The 23,999-nt window shown below is 46.5% G+C and overlaps 1 protein-coding gene across 2 annotated transcripts in view; it reads right to left on the minus strand.

Moving 5' to 3' along the window:
- PLCD1 (phospholipase C delta 1) overlaps window positions 1-21,522 on the minus strand; it is a 58,065-nt gene extending 36,543 nt beyond the window's left edge. Inside the window, exons 1-2 of one of the 2 annotated variants that reach the window (XM_074574010.1) lie at window positions 21,199-21,522; window positions 7,511-7,675 (exon numbers count right to left, since the gene is read on the minus strand). In XM_074574010.1, the coding sequence (XP_074430111.1) occupies window positions 7,511-7,675; window positions 21,199-21,232 (199 nt within the window). In that variant the 5' untranslated portion in view covers window positions 21,233-21,522. Of the gene's footprint in view, window positions 1-7,510; window positions 7,676-12,113; window positions 12,364-21,198 lie in introns of those variants that run through there. The other variant, XM_074574009.1, reaches the window with a different exon arrangement.
- Between the last annotated feature and the right edge of the window lie 2,477 nt (window positions 21,523-23,999).

A 23,999-nucleotide genomic window follows, 5' to 3' on the forward strand; every position in this document is an offset into this window, starting at 1 on the left:
CTGCAGCTTTGCCAGTAAAGAATGCCTGCTTTCTAAGATTTTCAAATAAAGTCTTAGAGAGTTTTATTTGCCGCTTTTACAGTATCAGGGAGATGCTGAGAACTTTCTTTTTAATCCTCCTCTAAATTTTCATCACTGGATACTGCCCTTGTGCTCCTCCCTTGCTAATTCTCGACCCAGTGCCCTTTTGTTTCACCCATGGCATTAGCAGGCAGGTATGAGTCAGGCCTGCAGAATGCAAGAGGCCAGGTTTGACAGCCATGATGTGTTCAAGCAAACAACATGTATCTTTTGGGTGTCTCTTTTGATCTGGGTTTCTCTCTGCATGGCTTTCAAGGAGCTTGCTGTTACACTTGCAAGCTCATCTCCTCATGCAGAAGGACGAGGAACACCCCTCAAAGGAAAACAAAAGCTGTGATTCCCACGGATGTGCCGGTAACCAGACTCAGCAGGTCTGCAAGTACCCAAGTCCAAAACAGTGACCCACAAAATCTTGCTGAGCAGGTGCAGAGCCTCACCTGTGCCTCTGCATGACCAAAAAGCTTTCCTGTGCCCCAGAAGTTAGTTTCTTCCTTCAAGTGGCCCCTGCGCAACAGGATTCCCACCTCCCTCCAGCAAGACCCGGGCTGGCCTGACCACCCTCCACGAGGTGTCCTCAGAGACACCCCAGTGCCAGGATTTCTGGCATCCCTCTGCATGTGCAGAGGGGATGGCCATTTGTGTGAGAACCATTCCTGCAGTAGGGAGAGGGACACAAATTCCATCTCCCCATCACCCTAAAGGCTGTAACCCCACAGCTTTCAGGCTTTGGGAGTGCATCCGAGTCACATGTACCTACTGTAAGCCAAAAATACAAGTGTTGAGGAGCCAGAAGGACAAGCCTGACAAGGTGCCTAATGATTAGAGCACTTGTCCGGGAGATGAGCCCTGGCCACTGGTCTCTCCGTCTCTTCTTCAGTCGCTGCTCCTAAAGTGAAACATCCAGACTGTGCTGGGGGCGTGGACAGTAAAACACTTTGGTAATCCTAAAGAATACAGGGAAAGGAGGAACTGAGGCATAAAGCAACCACACTTTGCCTTCCTCCCGTGTGACAGACAGCGCTTTGAGAGGAGATATTTTTTCAAGTGTCTTACAGAAAAGAGAGAAAACAAGGAACTGAACCTACATCTCCTGCAAACCACTGAGCATGTGAAGGACAAGGACCAAAAGGTGCTTCTCCTTCCTTGTGCCTTTGCTGATAAAGAGGGAGAGGAGAGTCAATGTATAGCGATTTAGAGGCACTGCTGGCTTTGAGCTGGCCTTGAGTTACCCATGAGGGGAGGGGGGCAGTTTTTTCACTCTGGGAGAAATACTCCTCAGATCCTTCCCTTTCCTTATCCGGCCTCCCTGTCATTAGCAAGCGATCTCTGCAATGTGGCATTCAGTCACGTTGAATTACATCCCACTCTAATTGTCTCAATAAGCCACTTCTGTTTACTGTCAGGAAATGCAGATGAGAAATGTAGTCAGCTGTTTAATGGCTTGTACCATATTTGCACACAATACTGCAGAGGGATCAGACCTTCACCAGCTGCAGCTCAGCCAGGCTGGCTTAGCATCTTTGTCAAGAACAGATGAAAGCCGCTACCTGACCCCAGGACCACCCTGCCAGCCAGGATGGCTCCAGTGGTACTACACGGATTTCACAAGATACAGAGCGTGTGGGGCAAACGAGCACTGCGTGCTGCTTCTCTCTTTGGTTTCACCCCAGAAAAAGCAGTTTAGTTGATTTCAGTTTCACCATAGGTAGCTGATGCTAATGGCCAAACGCAGTTGTGATCAGGACCTTTGTTATCAGCAGGAGCTGGAACACTGTCAGCTCCCTGGTCCGGGAACACCAAAGGCTATCCATCACCCTCATCGCTGAGGGATGCTTTAACATAATGCTTCAAGGGTGGGTTTAGCACAAGCCCCACTGTGCTGTGCCTTCTTACCCCTGACCGCGTTGCGCTCTCACCTCCCTGTGTGTGAATTACTGCAGGTCCCAGCTGCTGATTCCTCATCACTTCTCTTCTCCTCTCCCCCTCCACTGACTTGCTCAGCACATCATTGCTTTAACTTGAGATCTGCTGCACAGCAGTCTGCCCTCATTGCTGGTGTGTGTCACCATCTGACAACCAGTGATATAACGCACATGTAATTTTACAGGTTGTTTGGAAATGCCTTTTAATATAAGACCTTTACCCAATCTTTCTGCCCACCCATCACAGTTTGGGGCGTTGATGTAAATAGAGTGATTTCTATTTACATTCCTTTCACACATCACAACCAGGGCCCTGCAAACTATTTCTGTAACTAGTTCCTACTTCTCCTGCCATTACAGTGCTACTAAATTTGGATCTAAGGCTCTCAACACTTCTGTCTTTGCATTTAACATATGCTATGGAGAATAAGGTCAGTATTTGTCAGCACACTGCCTGTGATGAAAACTGTCCCAGCAACACATGCGGTGGCCTGATTCAAAATTAAATCGAAAAACCAGGCAGCTCTGCATTTGAAATGATTTGTTTTATGGATTGAGTGATTTTGATAAAAACTAATGAGACCCACAGACGGTTTTGTTTTCACAGCTGATGGCTGCCTTGCATAACACATTCACATCAGCAAATATTCTTCCAGGGACAATTACATGTCTGACCATGAAGCAATGATTCCTAAAGAAACCGCCTGACCAGTTCCAGAAGGAAGGTGTAGGTGCAGTCAACTGCCTGCTGTGTGTATACGGGTTGCTGAGAGTTTCTGTTGACTTTAGGCAATTATCAGGACTAATTTCAAGTTTTCATTTCTTGACTTGAGCAAGCACAGAGCACTACCACGTCCTTTCTGTTTTTCTGCAAGCAAGTTCAGGGCATTAATTCAATGGAGACAATCATTCATTCTTCCACAAAAATGGTATGGTATGTTCTTTGCATGGCATTTAAAGGGCATTCTTAATTTTCACAGGAACCCAAAAATGAAGGAAAAAGGTTTCTGCTGAACACTGTTGGTAGGCTATAAATATAAAGCTTTTGTACTATTTTTGAACCATGCACAAATATCCTGTAATTGGGCTGGAAGTCATAGGAACTGTAACAAATTCTGTGCATTTTTAATAGTAAGCATAATTAATCATTAGATCAAAATATCAATCTCTTTAAATAATAATACAAACACCACTTGCAACATTCACTTGTGCAAATGAATTTATCTCACTTCTGTAAATTGCTCCCCAAACTGATCCTTTTAAACAAAATACAGAAAAAACCACCCAACAATAGTAGTTTTTAAGTAAAGCTTTTGGCCAGAAATGGAAATATTTCAGCCAAAACTCCCAAACTTCTTTCTTGACTACACTGCTTGTGACTCAACGACGCACCCCCAGTGAGTCATCCTTGGTGCAGTGTGTGAAGCTCACTCAAGGCTGTCATGGAAAACGTCATCTCCCTGAGCCTCCAGCAGAGAAGGAGTGCAGGAGGCAGCAAAGCACCAGCTTCTCCGAGGCTCCATTGTAGCACCCCTAAATATAAATGACTCATTCGGTCTATTCCTTCTGGCTTTGAGTATTCTGCTTCTCCATCAAATGCTCAAAAGGATGTTTCACTGGAAAGTTTTCAACCACCCTTACAAATCCCCCAGTTCAGAGAGTTTTTAAAGGAATTGAGTGTAGCTTAAGTGAGCTCACGATAGGGATTTCAGCTGGTTTAAGGAAAGACTTTCAAAAATCGATTTCACTGAAAGCAGCACATGCCTTTTTGTTCTTTTTTTCATGTAGATGAGACCTGATATTTGAGCACAGCTAAACAAGACAGTGTTACTGACAGGTTCTTGCTCTTTGAACACAAGTCCCTCTACCTCCTTTGGCTCCCCTCCTCCCCACCGTAGTGATGCTCAGAAGTGAACGGGCTCTGACTGAACTGGCTGTTTACCAGACCCCTTGCACAGACCTTTTCTTTGCCCCAAAATTGTTAATCCTGCCACTTGAATTGTGTTGTTTCTGCCCCAGGGAGAAAGCTGTCCCATGTGTAAAACCCTCACGGGCCAAAGAAGCATCCAACCTGACCATGGCTCTATACAACATTTAAGATAACAGAGAGCAGCAGTTATGGGCCCAGTATGCAGCTCAGACACACGATGTAGCAAGTTATGGTGAAACGTGGATTTTTAAAGGTGTTTTTGTGAAGCCCTTCTTGCCCAGCACTGCTACGTTTCTGCTGGAGCCGAACAGAGAGTACGCACAGGGCATAGCATGTTTGTTGGAAAACTGGCCATTTAAGATGCTTCAAGGGTTTTTGGAAAAAAACCTGTTCCCTTGGGTCTAAATGGAACATACTGAAAAATAATGGATTTTGGATAATAAGGAAAAAATGGATTAGGTTCTACCTGCAGGGAAACCATAGTGAAATGGCAGCCTATCCCCCACAAAGCCCTGTGGGTAAATCAGCTATCAAGACAGCATCCAATCTAAATTTCCGGTTGTTTAAAATAAAGACAACAAAGGAAGGTACTGGTTGTACCCCATGCATCTGATCCAGACAACATCTGTGCCTGTGACAACCCTGGTATGTTGGGTTTTTTAACTTCAAGCATCTGAGATTCTTCTGTCTAACCTTGGCAGCCCCCAGTTTTATCTACTAGACACCACCACACAATGGTTTACAAACAACTTTTCTGCATGATTATAAGAACAGTAACAGGAATAACAGGAAACTGTCCGAACAAAAACATAACCCTTACCCAACCCAGACTTTGCTCCTCTGAGGTGCCTTCATCTGCTTGCTCTCAGCAATGCTCCAGATAAGATTAGACTTGCTGCTAAAACCTCCCAGTTTCCATTCTGCTCATTCTTTTTCCTTCCTAAAAAAGGCAGCTTATCGGCAGTTTTAGAAAGGCTTTGTACTGGAGGGCAAAGTTACTGTCTGTTAACAAGGAAGGGTGACCCTCTGGAAAGACTCGCCTTGAAGTCCCTGATTTTGAGTATCAAATCATGACCCTGCACTCTTCCTCTGCTTTTTGACCGCCTACACACACCAGACCAAATGAGAAGGCAGCTGTAGTGACAGAGCTCGCCAGAGGACAGAACACTAACCAGGGGTAATCCTCTCTATACCTAAATCCAAAGCAGCCTGGTGAAATTAAAAGCTCAAGAAAGAAACTCAAACCAACCGATCGCTCCAAAAACTTGGGAATGGAAGGTCTCAGAGGACCAACAGAGGAGAAAAGCATGGGAAAATTGATGTCCTTGGGGCTATGGCTTGGGACTGGGCAGGTGTCAGTCCTGTACTCATGTCTCTTGTTGACTTCCACGTTCATATGCATCCAGGGTACCTGTTCAAAGCAGCCCTGAGGTGGTCCTCCAACCCTCCCAAAAGCTTGCGCCACAACTGCTGGCATAGCTTCACATCCTCCCAGGAGTGTGTGGGACATGGCCCGCCCAAGCACGCTTGGTAGGTCAACCTGGCACCAGGCATCTGGCACCAGGCATGTTCCCACAGCCATCTGGGTGTACGGGTGCAAAGCCAGCCCAGCTAGAGCCCTGCCAGAGCTTGCTTTTTCAGAGCAGCAAGGATAAGCTTCTCAACTTCTTTGTCTCCCTTCCTGCTAACCCAATGACAAAACAAGGAATCTTTCTCTGTGGAAAGGCGTGCATACGTTGAGGCATTATGGAGCGTACGTATGGGTGTGAGTTGGTAGGCAATATTACTCCATCTTTACTTTGCACTGAGGACACTCCCATGGCACAGCAAGCTCTTCTTCCTGCAGTGGCACTGCCTCTGTCGCCAGCAGTGTGGAAATGTTGGTTGTGCCCAGTTAGCAAAGTGTATCTTCAGTGTTGTAAATCCCCACCCACACAGATACACTCCCAGCCTGTGCCCAACACCCAGCTCAAAGGATCTGATCTTGCTGCAGGGCTCTTATTGCAGCTCAGTATATATAAAAAAAGTTCCAGTTGCGCCAGGTCTCCATGCCACTGCCCCAGCCATGGAGGAAATGGTTCCACCACTGCCTCTCCAAGCAGACCTCAAAGTCCCTGGAGCCACAGCACAAGGACCCCCTCCCGTTTATTTCAGAGGACCAGGTGGGGTCAGGACTGTTACGGGAGTCGCTCTCAGACCCCATAATTTGGAAACTGCTGGCTCAGAGCACAGGAAAGCAAGCTCTGAAAGTCAGTCTTCTCAACTCACACCCTTGTTTGTTTTATAGCAAGACATTATCTAGGACTTAGCTTTTAAATGGGACAGAGCTCAACAGAGCAGGCATTCTTAGGGAGCAAACGTTCACTAAGGCCTCTGCATTTGTTGTTGTTATCATGGGTTATTGCATTGGTACCTAAACAACTCAGCTGAGCTCAGGACCCTGCCACGCTGGGCATGCAGACGCACAGTAAGGGACAGCCTCTAATCCAAAGCCTTTCATAGCTAGATAGAGAAGGAGAAATGAAATGTGTGGGGAAGGATGCACAAAGAAAATGAATAAGGTGCCCAAGGTCACGTGAGAAGAGCGTGGCTGTCAGGGTTACAAACCAAACCTATTTTGCCCTCCTACCTTACTCCTCCGACAGAAGATCATATCACTTCTTATGGGAGCGGGGGCGGGGGGGCGTAATTTGGAAGACCCACCCTTCATTTCATTAATTGGGATTGTTACCAAAAAAATTGTGTAAATAACACAGGCGGCGTGTTCTACATTTCAACATGCCGTAAAACATATTCCACATTATTCATTTATCTCCTGGCTTTACAAGACTGTGATGATTAGTGACAGAGAAATATGTCAGAAAAATACCAAATGAGAAGAAAAAACAGCTATAAACAGCTATAAACAGATACACACTCTGTCTGATCCCATTTTGACTGCACAATTGGGCTCCTGGGCGTTGCTGGCACAGAATGGTTTACCCTTTGTCCATACAACAAAGAATGTCATATCTGGATGTTTTACAGTGGGGCAGATTCTGAGTTTCCAAGATAAGGATGAGAACAAGCTTTCCTTCACAGAGAGATGTTCTGCCAGCCCTTGGACCTCCACATCTCTGTAGTTCCCTTGTGAGGTTTAAATGCCAGCTTTCCTAGGGGCTGCAGGCGGAAAAGAGGTGTCCCGGCAGAGCTCAGACCAACAGCCCAAGCGCACCATACCACACCGCAGATGCTCAAGCCATGTCTCACACCGAGCATTAGGTCTTGGGCACCTGAGTAACCCAAACTCTTGCTCTGGGGAAGAAACGAGGCAGGCAGGGCTGCTGAGTCCAGCGTGGCCCACCCCACAGCAATTTTAAGTGGTAGCTCATGAGCTTGGGAAATGCAACCGTTCCTGACTCGGCAGATTCCTCCCAGCTGTCTCTAGAGCTGACAGCATTACTCTGTGTGTTACGGGAGATGTGAAGGTCTGGTCTCATTGCTCCAAGCCCTACCTCCACACCGCAAACATGATGGTTCACCCCAAGCATCTCTGCCCACAGTGTCCCGTGCCTGTGATGAAGCAAATTTTACTTACAGATCTGTGACTCTGGAGACCTCAGCATCTTCTTTGATTCCTGCCATATGGTTTTGCAGTCCTCCTGGAGCTTATAAAACCGCTCCTTTCTCCAAGAGCCTGACTTCACTTTTAGCAGCTGGCTGCCTTTCAGGAGGAACTTCAGATCCTTGTCATCTTTCAGGCCTGCAGAGAAACAGTATTGGTGATGTTGTAAGAGTCAGCTCAAGAAATGCTGCACACAGGGTCTTCCCTTCCACGGGACACTAATCACAGATACAGACAGACCACTGCAGTGCAGCCAGGTCTGGGGGGGACAGCAGAGCAGAGGGACCCAGAAATCTGCCATGCCACACTTTACACTCACAAAAGAGACTGGAGCCTTGTAGATTTCTGAGATTGAGTCTAAAGACTTTTGTACTATAATTCTCAGGTGGTTTATAAACATAACATATCTTCTTCCCAGCAAATACAGTTTAATGTTAGGACGCAAAAAACATCAACAAAAACAACAACATAACAGTAAAAGCAGAGGACAGAAAGTTGTATAACTTGTAATTGGAGTACTGTCAGGAACTTTTAAGTGATTTCAAATCTATTCTGTGATAAATTTCCTTTGTGGAAACAGGAATACACAACAATATCTCTCTTCCTTCTCTGGCAAGCAGTCCCCTCCTATCCACATGGGAATTTTGAAAATCAGTGTCATGAAGCTTAGGACTTACGCAGATAAGTCTGGTGACAGGCAGCATCACATCAATAAGATAGCAATAAGGTAGCAACCATGTTCTCCTCATTGCCCAGCTAGTATCCGAGAGGACCTTTATCCTTCTTACCCTACTAGGCCACCACAATGTCAAGTAATAATAACCAGACCTTCTGGTTCCAGGAACTTCAGATTTCAGATCTTAGGCTAGATTCAGGAAGACACTCAGACATCTAGAGAGGCAACAGGCAGACTTTGAAAACATAGATTTGGCATTCTACATGGTTTTGAATGTCTCAGCAATGTATTACTTACACATACCTAAATACCTTGGAGACTCTGTCCCTCAAACCAACCATTAATTACAGATCTGGAGCGTGTGGGCTGGGAAGGGTGAGAGCATGAAACATGAGGAACACATCCTGGGCTTTCTGTAATAAGTACCTTGCATCTCTCTGACATTGCATGAGAGGCTGGTTCAAAGCTGGTGAAACAGCACGTAACTCTGCAGTACTGACCAAGCACATCCCAACTCAATGGGATTTTTGCTAACCTCATCTTGACAATACAGATGAGATTGTCACTGATAACCACTTGGCCACTTGCAGCCACTTGACACTCACATAATGGGCAATTTCCCAATGCTAAGTAAACATAACGCGGGGTCGCACAAAGCAGAAATCCAAGTTAATTGATTTATGCAATAACATCTATATCGCAGTGTGGCATTCTCCTGTGACATTGGGCTTGTCCTTCTCTGGAAGATACAGCTGCCTTGAACTGTTGTTTTTTGAACAAGGCAATAAACTACCAAGCATCACTTCAGGCCTGCTTGAAAAACAAAACCAGCATGAGACCCAAGTGGCCAAATCCCCTCATTTCTGATAATTTGTACAGGAAACTGAAGTGCCAGGTGCTGCGCATCACCAAGGTGGATCATGGTGTCAGCAGCAAAAAGCAGCACCACAAGTTTGTAATTGGGATACAATGGCCTAAAGAGAGCATTTTAGGTTGCCAAGAAAGCTTGACATCTCCATCAGAGATAAATATTAGGGGTGTCCAGCATCCACTCAGTGAGCCACTCACACAACCTTACCAGTTTTGCAGATGCCAAGGAGCATGACCAGAGCTGAGCCTGGCTGAGGCAGACAGAGTTGAAAGTGCCAGAGTGGGAGCTGGGATTCTGAAAAGGTGCCTGTGGCCTCTCTCTTTCCTCTACATTCCATTAGCTATCTCATTAATTAAGTGTCTTCCCATGCTACAGCATCCCCTGGGCCTCTTGGCTCATGTCTGGTCTGGAGGTTCCCAAGAGGAGAATCTGAATGCTTCCTCCTCTGGAAACCCTCTGCATCTTCAGATCCCGACCATGAGAGGCATCGTTACGAGACTAGGAGGAGAACATGCCATCCTAGGGTGACATGAGGAGGAAAGCAAGAAAACCATCAATTCCTTTGGATGCCTATGTGCATAAATGTGTAATGAGAAATCCCTGTTAACTGGCATGTTTCATTACACAGACACTGCATGCAGCATGCATAACATGTCGTGCTACCTGGACATCCCAAAGAGCTGCACCAATGCAATAAAAGCAAATCTGGATGGGCGCAGGCAGTGGCCAAGGGCAGATTTGTCACCTCTAGGCTTGACTCACCCGGTTCAGACACAAGCTGGAGCTTCATCCTGCTCCAGCACAGCCTGGTCAGTGCATTAGTGTGAGTAAAAACTCCCTTTCCTCTTCAGAGGACCCACCTATGTGTTAGGAGCAGGCCTCCCACCCATCCTTCGCCACTGTGCCCAAGGATCATGCCAGGTTAAGTGACCCAGCAAAAGTGGCCACTGCGCTTTGCAAGAGCAGAAGGGAAAGATAAAGAGGGGCAGTGCATGGTGAAAGCAAGGCAAAGATCAAAGATGGCAGGGAGCGTGAGTCAGAGGGCAGTGAAAGAAGCCAGGGAAGGGATGGAGACAAGCTTGCCTCCAGACAAGTTTGGCCAGGAAAGGGTGAGAGGGCTGATCATAGGTGTCTAACGGCTCCATCATTCCTTTGATGTGGGAGGCCTTTGAGATAGAGAGCGGTCACCTAGAGCTGACTTCGGCCAGTGGTGACCCCAAGCACTCACTGAACCACCCCATCGTGGGTCTGGAGGAAGGAGGGCCATCCCCTTAACCAGGTGGACACAGCCTATTTCAGGCCTGCTCTGTGTCTGTCTAGCAGCAGTTCAAGCTCAGACAGCTAAACTGGCCGGGAAAGAGGGCCAGTGTTTTGGTCCCTGCCTCCTATGCCCAGTCCAATCACTGCCACAGACTCTTTAAATGACCTTGGGTGAGTCACTTGGTGTCTCTATTCCTATCTACAAAGCACCAGCATTCCATTACGCCAGAGACGGAGCAGAAGATGCTCTGATCTGCTGATACAGGAACCGCAACTGCACCCGTGATGTGCCAGTGGGACATTACTTTCCGTTGGTCACTTGAACTGCTTTCCAGGAAAAAACACCATTTCCCAGCAGAAACCTCAGTTCAGGTTTTATGCCTGAACCAGCTCCTGAGGATTTCTGCCTAACAACCCCATGGAGATGAGGAGATTTGCTGTCCAGAGCTCCACCTCACAGCAATGGAAATTTGTATGAAAGAAAGCAGTCATCATACACATATATAATTGAAAAAATCAAAACCACTCTGCAGCAGGACAAGGATATTGGTTTTCAACTCTATAACAACAGTGGACGTGAGAAGCACAATCACCATACTGAAACATGCCTAAAATCACTGCCTAAAACACGTGGCAAGACTGTGTCTTGCTTAGCATCTTCTGTGAAATACCAAACACGTACTTGGCATGCAAAATCGCAGGGTGTGTTTCAAGGGTCAGGCCCCCCCTCCTCGCAAATTATCAATCACACACTTTCTAAACAGAATATATTTAGTGTGCAGTAATGTTCAGATTGAAAATCACGTTTGGCAAAGGTAGGAGCGCCTCAAGCACACACAGCACTGCAATAACCATGAAGTTAATATACTGCACTATGAAGCTTTGCACACTAAGGCATCAAAAATGTTAACCTTTGTATTATCCATCTCAGGCTTTTAGCAAGCAGGAACCACAATAAAACAATAGCTGTCACGGTAGAAGCCAGGCTCTGAGTTCACTAAGGAAATAGTTAGGATGATGTCTATGGAAGACAGTGATAATCCATATTTCTGCATTGCTCACTCGCAAATCTGCTGATCTGATATAAACACGTTAATTACAACTGCTATAAAACAAGCCTCCTCCTGCCTGGTATCCCTCTCCCACCTGGTTTAAGACCTGACATAACTCACGTTCACCAGTTTAAAGGACAGAAAGCTTTTCTGCTAAAATTCAAAGAACTCATGTGGGTAAATGGCCATTTTCTATTTCCACCTGCCCTCTGTAGCCACAGAAATCAAGGGACTCACATCCACTTTGGGCTGTGTCTCCAGAGAGCAGGAACCAGCAATGAGCCACACACAGAAGTTATGAAACTCCCTGGGTTTCCTGTTTCTTTTCATATGGTTAACGCAGACCTCTGAGTGGGTCCTTGGGCTCTTATAGCAACTGGCATTACACCACTGAGAAGTCCTAAAATCAGGCAGGAAAAGGGCACTGCCTTCCCCAAACATCCTCAACCAGCAACAGTTCGGAAAGACCAGCAAGAGATTTGAAAACCGACCCTTTGCCAAAGAGGTCCCACTTTCTTTGATGCCTCAAATGAAGCGGTTTACATATCTGGCGGGTGGTTACAGGCAAAGGAAAGGAAAAGAAACATCAGGAGTTTAAAAATAACCGTAAGAGTTGCCTTTAGGGTGGAGCACTGCCTCTGCGCAGGGAAAAGAGGCAGAAATCAAGCAGCTGCCAGAGTGTCGAAGTGCCGAGGGTTTGGTCAACTTGTCCCTTACCCAGCCTGGTGCCGTTCAACTCGGCCACTCTACGGCTCTGCTCCCGTAGGATGTTTTCCTCGGACACGCTGCGCTTGGGCTGCCTTCGGATGCACTGCATGATCCAGCGCGGGGCTCAGGGAGAGGTGTCGAGCGTCGGGAAGGATGGGGGGCCACGCCACCCCTGAGGGGATCCCTGCTCATCCAGGAGCCTCCGGCGTGCGCGGTGTCAAACGGGGCTCCAAGGAGGGAGCGGAGACAGCGAGAGAGTGCAGGCAGAGGAAGGCAGGGGAGGGCAAAGTCCAGCTGGGGGTGGGGACGGTGGGAAGTCTCTCCTCCTGCTTTGCTCACCAGCTTCACAACACTGGAGGCAAAATTACACCGAGGCGCCTGCCGGCAACTGCCCAGGTAGAAGGAACAAGTTTTCCTATACTCATATGCCAGTGGGGTTTTATGCATCATTTCCAGGCTGGAGGACTCTCAAATATTGTTTGTGGCTCCTAATCAGTGCCTAGGGCTTTGTCAGCTCAGCCTGCCCACTAATGCCAGGATCCGAGAGAGCTTGGCTCCACCCTTTCTCTTCCGTGCGGAGCTGCTCCGAGCTGTTCCCACTGACATGCAGTGAAAAGGAAGTTAAAACACCTTTTTGCCAGGGCAAACATAGCCCAAAAGCAGCTCGGAAACTGTGTTATAATGCTCTTTTTTTTCCACCTAGAGAAGAGCATTTTCCTAAGACTCTGGAGACTGCCTTCTCTGCCACTGATTTCCTGTATGACTTGGGTGAGTCACTTACCCTGTGTTTCTGCATAGCTCTGGGTTTATTCTTGTAATTCAAATTTATCCTGCAGTCTAGTACAGGGATAAGCCCCACCAGTGGTTAAACAAGTCACTGATTACACAGAATCAGAGAATAATTCAGGTTGGAATGGACCTCTGGAGATGTCCAGTTCAACTACCCACTCAAAGCTGGGTCACCCTCACAGGTAGACCAGCTTCGTCACAGCACTGCCCATGTGAGTTTTGGACATCTCTAAGTATAGAGACTCCCCAGCTAACCTAGAGCCCTGTTCAAGAGCTTAGATGTTCTCAGTGAAGAATACGTTCCCTATGACCAGTATAAATTTCCTTTGCTGAAACTCACGACCATTGCCCATTGTCCTGGCAATGCCTGGAGCTGAAATCCATCTCTTCCCTAGCCATGACCCCTCCTGCAGTGAGATATCGCAGCTATACGTATTAACCTGTTCCATTCTAGGTGAGTTTACAGACCTTGTTATGGATTAGTTTTTTTGTCCTTGCCTTTGCTAGCTGCTGCCCTGCCAGGCAAGCCAAGGGTGAAGATAGTGCAGGGAGGTGGAGTCAAGCTGCAGAACCAGTACATGCCCGAGAAACTTGACAGCGAACCGTATGTCACCGTTTCTGATAGAGACATAATCTAAGGCTCTCCATCACCAGCCCCCCATCATATTCAACACAGGTTTTAGAAACATATTCTCTATTTCTGGTATCCAGCAATCCAGCCGTCTTCCCTTTCTTTCTCCGCGTTTTGAAGGAAGCCCTACCAACACTCACAGATAAGCACAAAGGACTGGGTTATTTGACCAGCACAAGGACAGGATCAGAGTCATTAATCGCTGCCATATGCCACATGTAAGAAACTCTCTGGGGATAAGGCAGAGCCATTGCTTGGCCTTGAACAGCAGTGCAACTAATAACGCCTTATTTACCTATAGCAACTACAAATCACAGACAGCGAAGGCGAATAAAGGCATTTTCTGGATGAGGCATTGCTGAACACATTAGCCAGGCAGTCAAGAGGTGTTTGAGGAAACACCTCCAGCCTTTTCTGAGCCCCTGCACATCTAGGGGATGGATGTCGGAGCCGTAATCTCTGTAGTGCTCCCCTGGGAGCTGGGAGCTTTGCTTTTGCCTGGGCTAGGAGGTAGACACCATGATGTAATGGCTAGGGGATATTTATTAGCTACCAGACTCAGAGCACTTCCCATATTTCACATTGTACTAGAGAGGATTGATCAAATTAAAGGAGTGGGAAACACAGTGGTCTCCTGTACTTGCCTTAGCAAAACAATTTGCTTCTGTGCACCAGCTCTCCCGTCCAGCAGCAGCCAGAGTCCCATAGGGATCGATCTGAGAGCACACAGAGCCCCTCTGCTTCATTTTCTCATTAATTCCTAATAGGCAGTGCCGGTGACAGCACTGCTTGGAGCTTTCCAGGCCCTCAGAGAACATTTTACTGTACTTATCCCTGAAGATTGCATACACACAAAGCATGGGATCAGCATTCACCGAGTTTAGATATTTCTCCAGAACAGCAATGTGCGAGTTTTGCTGTTGTGAGGCCTTCAGAGGTGTGAGGCAGTTAAAATCAGTTTGGTTTTAAAACAAAGATGAGATCGTCGGGCCAGAAATGTCCTGCTTTGGGAAACAACAGATCTGGATGTATTCCGGTCTTGAGGTCATTTAGAGACAATGTCACATCTCATAGACGAAGCCTGACGGATAAATGTGACACTGTGGGTTACACAGCATTGCTTATTGATGTTACATGATGCTGCAGCACTCTGCGGCGCTGGAGGAAGTGATTCCTGCAAATGGCTTAGGGACAAATTCTCCAACCCTTATTCACTGCAGGTAACACCTGACTGGGTCTGAAGCCTGCAAACACTCAAGCATGCAATTTTACCCGTATGACCAACCTCACTGAAATCAATGGCACTAGTCACATGAGTGAAGTTATTCACGTCCCCGTGCCCAGGATCGGGGCTGTGCTGATCATCCTATTGATTCCAGCCGGATTAGTCATGGAGTAAATGGTAATCGATGTGAATGAGGATGTCAGAACATGGTCCCAAAGTCAGCAAAGTGCTTTAATAGCCAGGAAACAGGCACTTGAGACAGAAAGACTCTAGAGTCTGGTAGGAAACGGGCTATGTGAGAAAACTATTAATGCACAGGCTGCTCTTCAGACAATTTTCCAAAACGAATTAATCTCCATCACATCCTTATACAAAGGAGCTATTGCCACTTCACAGAGGAAGAAGCAGGTTGGTTTTGAGCTCTTTGGGGCTAGACAGACCTGTTCTCCCATCACCGCCACGTTTGGGCAAAACCAAAAGTGGTGTAACCCTAATACCAATCATAGCCTCTTTACACCACACTGACACAAACGACATGACAGAAGTCAGTTGCTGATTTGCCCAGTCTTGTGATAATTTGGGACTGGAATGAAAATACCTGTGCTGGTGATGACCTCACCACTTCCCCATTGCATCATGCACATGATGTAAATTACTCTGTTATGACAAGTAATGCCTATGGCAGTTACACAACACGTTACACAACAGTTACACAACACATGTCATTTTAAGAGGAGATTTTCCCACTAAAGAGGCTACAGGTTGTGCCTTGCTCTGCATTTGTTACCAAGAAGAAAAAATAGGTTTATTTTATATGATGTCATTCTTTGAAGAAACACTGTGATTTCACCTTCCCTCCCAGGGAAATTCAATAGAATTATTTTAATAAGAGTAACACCACAATCCAAGTATCACTGCTTGTTAACGAACTACAATGTCTGTCCCTACATATTGCTAGGCCTCAGCAATCATGAGAACATGGAACCCAAGTGAACGCAGAATCAGTGAGAGTTTGGAAAAGCTGTAGTTCAGCTGGTCTGTAGTAACACGACAACCTTCCGTCACTTATTAGGTTGACGGAACACTCAAACACTGAGGTTGCTGATGGTAAATAAACTTTCATGATTACTTTTGCACACCTGGTACAAGGACCATTGTCAGTGCAGCAGCTGTTTGGAAATGAGTACAACCAGCTGCAGCACCGGGCAGTGGCTGCTGTTTGGGAAAGCAGAGAACCTGTCAAGTGACAATGGTTTTGTTGGTTTCCCCTGTGCTTTTGCAAATCGCTGATGTTACTTGTGAAGTGCCTCTGCAGAGTCCCCTTTTGTCATCTACCATCACCCCATCCAACCTGGCTTTTATATCAGCTCTTTAGCAGCCCTGTGCCTGGGATCGGTGTGGTCCCAGCAATGGCAAGTTGTCTTCCAGCTGAGACCCTGCCAGAGGACAGGACAGCAAGGCTCCTTCCACATCTGCAGGCTCCCACCTGCCCTGCCTTTCCCTCTGGAGTCCATTCTTCACTTCATTCATGCCCTCTAACATCCCACCCGTAGACACCCCTGCTCTTTCCTCCTTCCTTGCTACCTCCAGGACAGCACTCGCTGCTTTCAGCTTTATTCTCCCCAGTCACCAGTCACACCTCACATCCTCCGAGGACCAGGCCTTGCTGTTGGCACAGCAGAGCTTGAGAACAGCCAGTTTCTTACCACCAACAAATAGCTCCTCTACACCAGCACTCCCCCTCTCGCTCCCTCCGGTGGAGCAGGGACCAAGGAGTGGGTGCTGAGACCATACGCATCAGTGCATCTCTGGCCAAAGATGCTGCTGCTTGTTGACAGTGGGCGCATCTTCAGTGCATGTGGTATGTACCAAGTTCCACCTTGTGGTGACACTGAGAATGGGCTTCTCCGCAAAGCCCGTGGCAGCACCAGCAAACTTCCTTCTCTTCCTTACATTGGCTTTTCTTGCCCCCTTTAGTTCCCTTCCAGGGTGCTTGAGAGGTCCTGCTAAGCCGGAGCAGGGTGTTTCATATAGAAGGAATTCTCCCCAAGCATTCTGTTGCGGCTGTTCTTCAAATCATTGCCTAAAACCTTCCTCCATCGGCATGTTAGCAAGAAGCTGCATGATGGACAGGTTTCTGGTATACCGAGATCAGCGCTGTCACCCTGCCCAATATTTCTCTGCCTCACTTCTTCTGTGTATCCTTTGGATATCTCGCCTTGTCCGCAAGGTCTCTGGGAGGAAAACAGTCCTTTCTCCAGCTCTGCTCTGACTAGTCCATGCAGCCTAGCCATCTTTCCCCAAAACAGGCTGGCTATATCCAGACTGCCTACTGGGAAGGACTGCAGACCCATGCCATCACCCAGATCATGCTATGTGCTAGCTTGCTATGGATCAGAACCATGCCAGAGAGTGTACTGGCAGTTAAAAGGTGCAAAGCCCTGGCCCTGGTTTGTATAGACAAGCCAGGCTGCCTGCTTAGACATTTCACAGATGGTATAAATTGTGACCTTTATTTGTGAATATCTTCATAAATCTTTCTGCCAGCCTGGGTCACTCAAAGGGCATGCAGATCCATGCACAGCACTGGCTGTGACCCATCAAAAGCTACTGCTGTCTCCCTGCACTCTTGATGAAATCCAGGTAAAATGCCTAACTGAAGTTCATTGCACTCGGGAACTCAAAACCAGAACGAAGGTTTGGTTCGGGCCTTCCACTGGTCCCTCCATCACGGTGCACACAGAGATTTGGCTGCAGAGCGAGAGGCACTGAAACAAATGCTGGCTTGCAGTAAATTACAGCTTTTCCACTGGCCGGTGTGAAAAGGGCGGTAAGAAAGTAATTGAAAAGAAGGATATCAATTTGATGGATAGGACCAGCACCGACAGCACTCTTGCAGCTTAGCTGCTTAACTCCTAAGTCATTGTCCTGATTTGGGTTTCTGGGCACATGCTGGTGAAAATGTTCTTCTCATAAAACCAAAGTCAATTGTAGGTGGGTCACAGCTTCGTTTTTTTTAAGGCCACTTAACAGCTTTTCTCACATTTTCTTCAGGAGCTGAAATTTCTTCCACAGACGAAATGCTGATCACTCTGATCATTCTGTAGCAGGGCAAAATTTGTGCAATAATTAAATTGCACAATTCAATTATGCAAAACTAGGGGGAAAATCCTTTTTTTTCCCCTCAGTGATTTATCTGGAATTTCAGCACTCTGTAACTTTAGCCAAAAACAGACAACGAGACTTGTGTGGTATCTCAACACAGGGCTTTAAAAGGTACCCACGAGAGGGGCAGCCCGAGGTGTGAGAATTCCCCCACACACATTGTCTAAACTGGGTCATTTAAGGTGTGGAAGTATCTTGGTTTAGAAGAAACTGTGGCAAAATCTTCTCTACCTGCATAAAGAAAAAGAGAAACCTCTGTGTTTGAGCAGGGTCTGCAGCCTTCCATTCTGGTGGGCTTGACTGAGTAAGGACTGAGACCCTCCACCCACGGTAAGGACCCAGGAGACGCATGGGCTGGGGGTTAGTCTCGCAGTATTTAGATACCTACAGCGCACTGTAGACAAGGGACCGGGAGAAGACAGGGTACAATTCACCTGTCTAGATCCCTATAAGCTTAAAATTTCTTGCAGACACCTACATTTAGCCAGCCTTATCAAGTCAACCATTACTTGTCTGCAGCTTTCCTTCATAAATACCTGTTTATATTTTTTTGATTTCCCTGTAAGGGAAATTATACTTTGCTCCCAAATCATCGGTATCTTTGGCTCCCAGAGCTGCCCATCCAGTCAGCTGAGCTTCCGGATCTTGCACAAATCATCTCTTCCTCACATATTTCTCTCTCTTGCTTTTCCCCTCTAGTTGGCTGTATCCTTTCATTTCTGCTACCTACAGCAGTTTTCCAAGCGGCTACATTTCCTTCTTCCTCCTCTTTCATTTCCTCCTTAAATTCTATTTTTCCCCGAGGATCCTCTTGCCCTGACTCAACGTGCTTTTGGGTGTGATGTTGGGGCTTTGCACACCAGCAACAATCTCAAAACCAACCGCAGGCTTTAGTTTTACTAAAGACATTGCTCAAATTGGAAGTTTGGCAGCTTTTGTGTCAAAATAAAAAAAGACTCCAAATGAATTTTACTTGTGCTGTCTGAAAAAGGGACAAGTTGCATGCTTAACGCACTGCAAAGTGCCAGAATTGCAAATTCTCCTGCACTACTAGAAATGCTATGGCTCAAAAAACGCTCATGTAACGCATGAGACACAACCTGCATTAAGTGGGATGTGCTGGGAATATTTTGTTTGTAGGAAAGGAGATCAAAGTCACCGGCTGCTTCAGAGCAGATCCAAGCTGATCCCAGGTAATATTATCTCCACCCTTGGAGGCTGGAGCCCAGAAGGAGCCTCCTCAGTCCTACCAGCTGAGAAGGGCAGGTGGAGATGATTCATTTGGAAATTTAAATCTAGAAGAAGTAAATTCTTGGGAGTGACTGACAGAATAAACAGGGAAATGTCCTGTTTTGTATGATTTTACTAACCCTTCCCTGTGGATTCTCACGCTGGGCTGTGGCAGAGGGCATTCCCGTAGCGGGGCTGTGGCATTCCCTACACAATGTACACAGTGTCTTGGATGAAAAAGTCAGTGCGTAAGAATAAGGCATAGTACAAATTAGCTATTCTATAATGTGTGCAAGCACAAGGGCTCCCAGTTCAGAAACAAACCAACTTAATGAGGCAAGAGAAAGATTATTAATAGCCCACCAAGTCTAGCACATTCATTACGTACTAAATGTAGATGATTCTTTACAAAATAAGCAACAAGAAGCTCATCCAGCTGAATCAAAGACATTCAAAATAAAAGGCACAGATCACTAAATCACAGCAGCTACTCTGTCTCTGCAAACAAGGGAGCATGCTCCGTTTTCTTCCCCGAACTCAGATCTCCATCCAAATGCAGAGTAAACAAAACTCTACAAACTTTTCAGAAACTCTCATCTATACTAATACCAGCTTCTGCTACCAGAAGGTATCTATCTCAGGTGTCTCCTACCCATAGTCAGATATTTTACTGAGACTAAACCATGTGCCTGTGGTTAATTCTGACAGTAAATACAGCTGTTCTATCTATGTTGGAAAAAACGAGTGTAAACCAAAGAAAGAAACTGAGTTTCAACATACAGCCATAGACAAAACATATCTCTAAACCATAGTATCTGAGAAATTTCTGACAAACTACATATCACATGTCTGATCCTGCTAACAAACCAACATGTGAGCAACTTTGCTTGTCGTAAGTAGTCTGGCATTCAGAATGACTTTGGCACTTCTGTGTGTTATGTGTTAAGGAATTTCAGTAAATACTTTTTTAAAAGCTGGGCTCATTCAACACTTGTGTATTTTTCTGCCTGCAAGAAGAAAATAGATTAACAAGCAGCCACTGAATTCTTCTTGATTCCTAACCCCAGAGGACTAAATAATATACACTGAAAAATGACCCACAGCCCAGAATAGGAAATATTTTAATAGTTCCAGATGTATTCCTTAGCTTTCTTTCCCCAGTGGTTGTACAATGAATGGGATAGCTACAAAAAGTGTAACATTAACCTCTGTTTCACCTTCCTGTCAGATTTCTAGCATCTGGGGAAAAAAAAAGAGGGAAGATTTCTTGAGCCTGGGGGAATCTTTTCACATTTCTGCTGGTAATGCTAAACTGATTATGTTTATGGTCAATAACTTATTGCTTTATTAGTTGGGTTTTTTTTAATAGCTCATCTACAGTAAGAAAGCATCTGTCTCATGAAAAAAAAACAACTTTTCCCATTTCTCTGGGATCACAATATCCCATTTCAGTCTGTAGCTATCACAGTCCTGAGTTGTTTCTGCTCATCAGAGTAAGTAAAATACAATGAAGAGGTAACAAATCAATATATTAAAGTCAGACCAGAGAATAAGGGCTACTTCATTACCCTGTCTATCAGACAAGCCTCCCAGCCTCAGTACCAATTGAATTTTCTTAAATCTCACTTGCTGGAATGGCAGAGAGGATTTCTTCTTTTTTAGAAACATTACTTAATTTGCACTTAACATTTATAGCATCTTGGGGACAGACCCTGAGCTGAGGTGATTTATCCTAGCCCTGCTGTCTTCACCAGAGCCCAGAGAGTTTACTCAGTTGAGCATCCGTCCCACTCTCAGTTTCACCATAAAGGGGAGGAGATTTGGATCAACTTTTCTGGACTTGCAGAAATCTATCCAGCCAACACACCCTTCCTACCAACACAGCTAAACCTATCAACAGAGAAAAATCTGTCATCTCTGTAACACGGAGTAAATGCTGCATTACTTCCAAATGACAGAATGGGCAGGCAAAGGAGGAGGGAGAAGAGAGGAAGAAAAATAAAGCTTTTGGACAAGATAAGAGCTGAAATGCAAGGACATTTCTACTGACTTACTGTTGCAAGCGAGGAAAGTGCCATTCGATTCCATTGCTGCAAAACAAGCCGACGCGCAGCAGCAGAAAGGGCTCCGGGAAACAGCTGTGCCCAGATGTTAGCGCTGGCCCCGGCGTGGAAGCCAGACCCGTGAGGCTCCCCCTGCTTTCTGCTCCAGTAATCCCCAACGTCAGCTCCCTTCGGCGAGGCCTGCTCCTTCCCCTTGGCTAGAAATGCCTCTTCGCTATGACTCCTCATTTATTTCTCTCCCGCATCCGCACGCCAGTGCCTGCCCAGCGCGTCGACTGAGGCCAAGCGCCCGAGCTCCAGCGCCGCGCTGGCCCTGGCTCCTCCCCGCTGAAATCTGGCGTCTTCACCGCTGGCCCAGCCTCCTGCTTTTGCTACCGCTGCAGCTTGACAACGATGCCTCTTTTCCTGTTGCTGGCACATTTTCACGCTCCTCTCCTTTCCGGCAAGGCTTCCAGAAGACATCGAGTGCTGCAAATCTGTCCTCCGTGGTCCTCAAATCAAGGAAAGGGCCTTAAACAGTAGCCAGGGATCGGAGTGTAGGTCTCAAGGGCTTTTAGATACTGGGAGGGGCATATTTCTTTTCACAGGGAAAAAAAACAAACAACAGGTCAGAAATTGCCAATGTAGAAATAGAAGCTGTAACCACAAACGCTCACAGAGGCATGAGCTGAAAGCAGGAGAAAAGTTACAAGCTTTGCTTTTGAGACAGCGAGACAGAAAGCAGAAAAAAATGCACTGTCCTGAGGCTTTTCCTGAGTGGAACTTATTTCTTCCACTCTGTCCCCTACTCTTGAATTAGATATTTTTTAAGGGTAGAAAGACAATGCTGGCAAATAGGGAGTGGGAAAGAAAGGGAATCCGATGTGAGAAGGTAAAGTTTCCCTCTACTTGAATGTTTGTGGGAGGTTTTCAGTTACGGTTTTGCTGTTATTTATTTCTGTTTCTGGTTATTTAGGTTATCTTGATGCAAACAATTGATGGAACTGTTGGCAGATTCAAAGCTCTCGCTCCTCAGCAGCTGTAAACCCAGCAGCTTCACCAACAGAAGCGAAAAGTCCCTCTCTGATGGTGACAGATCTGGGAGGCACATCATGAAAAATACCTCAGGGCTAGGACTGTTTGTCCCTCCCCGCCAAGAACTGGGCTGCTCCTTTTAGAGCCCAGATGTTGCTCTCAGTTTTACAGTCCACAAATACCAGGCTGCTGTCACCACCCAAGAAGAACTGCCCTAATATAGCAAAACTCCTCTGTGCAAGTACAAAACTAACAAAACCAAACAAGTGGAGAAAATAAAGAGCAGAGATTTCATCTCATCATTTCTCAAAATCCCACCCTTCTACCTCACGGCCACCAGCATGGCATGGCGGGGGGCTCGCGCTTTCTGAAGGACCCAGGAAGAAGCGCCCCTTCTGCAAACCCGCAGGCAATGAGACATTGACGCAGACAGGGGCAGACTGTTTGGCAGCAAGGTCAGTTGCTGGCACGACAGCAGCTGGAGGCACCCAAGAGGTTCCTTGTACAGCCTTAAAACCTCAAGGCGGGGGCATTTCTGGAGGACATCCCCAAAACCTGTCGCCCTTTCAACTGACAGGGAAGAGCACTGGAGGGAGTGTACAAGAGGCTGGCAGATGAGTCAGGCAGACTGGAAACTCCAGTAAAGCTGAGGTGATGAGAACATTGTGGTTTTCACAAGGGAGGAAAAGTAGAGAAGGGCAGCTTGAAAGTGGTGACGGGAAACAGCATGATAGTAACTCCTTTGCTCTTGTGTATATCACACCCCATTGCGTCCTCACATTGCCTAACACAAGCCCCTCACTTAGGGACGAACCAGCCGGTATCCCTACGCCCTCTGTGGCAAAGGGGGGAGATCTAAGAGAGCTACGTTCATCCCAGAAACAATGAGGACCATATTCTGGAAACAACCGCTTCACAGAGCACCAAGACATGACCGTCACTCCCCTGCACCGCAGCGAACACCACTGTGATTGCACTGGCTGGTGGACAGAGCACCGTCACCGAGCGAGACTCAGTTTCTCTGCCATCATCCCTTGAGATCTGAAGATGATCCCCAGCATTTCCCCTTCACGACAGCCCACTGTATCTTCTTGTGCTTCCTTCTTGCCATGCTGCCTTCTCCATGATGGTAGAAGAAGTGGTAGCAGTAATGGTGCCTGTCACCATTCCCAATTAACAAAACCTTGCCCAAATTTTCACTTTTCCCCATTACGCTTAGTCTCTCTGCTTCTGTATGTGTCCAGAAGCATCACCATTTGGGCTGCTCTGAGCACTGTGGCACTTTTCTGCCACCTTAAGCTAAGTCATCACCATTCCTAAATCCCTGATGGGCTTCACGTTGTACGTGTGCTCAGAGCAAGCCCGGCATTTCCAGACAGCCTTGCATTCCTTGCAGTCATCAGAAAGTACAGTCACTATCAGAGCCATTAATACCCTGCAGCAAACATCCAGAAGCCGAGATCACACAGCACAGGTCTCATCAGAGCCCTCTTTCGGAAGGCAACCGTCCTTTTCGCTATATTTCTACATGCATACCATACGCACTTGAATTCCTTCCCTTTGCATTGCTGAAACCAATATATGTCCAGAATAACAATGAAACCAAAGTGATGTGAGGAGCTACTGGGCTCCTGTGAGCTGCAGAAATCCTACTAACAAATGATATCCTGAAAATAATATAGAAGTTTAAGAATGTCATACAAATCAAATCTCTGATCCCCATTTTGGATCACAGCATCTATTTTATTCCTTCTCTGGTTTGGATTTTGGCAGATCTA

The sequence above is a fragment of the Larus michahellis genome, chromosome 2 (genome assembly GCF_964199755.1).
Source record: "Larus michahellis chromosome 2, bLarMic1.1, whole genome shotgun sequence".
Classification (NCBI taxonomy): Eukaryota; Metazoa; Chordata; class Aves; order Charadriiformes; family Laridae; genus Larus; species Larus michahellis.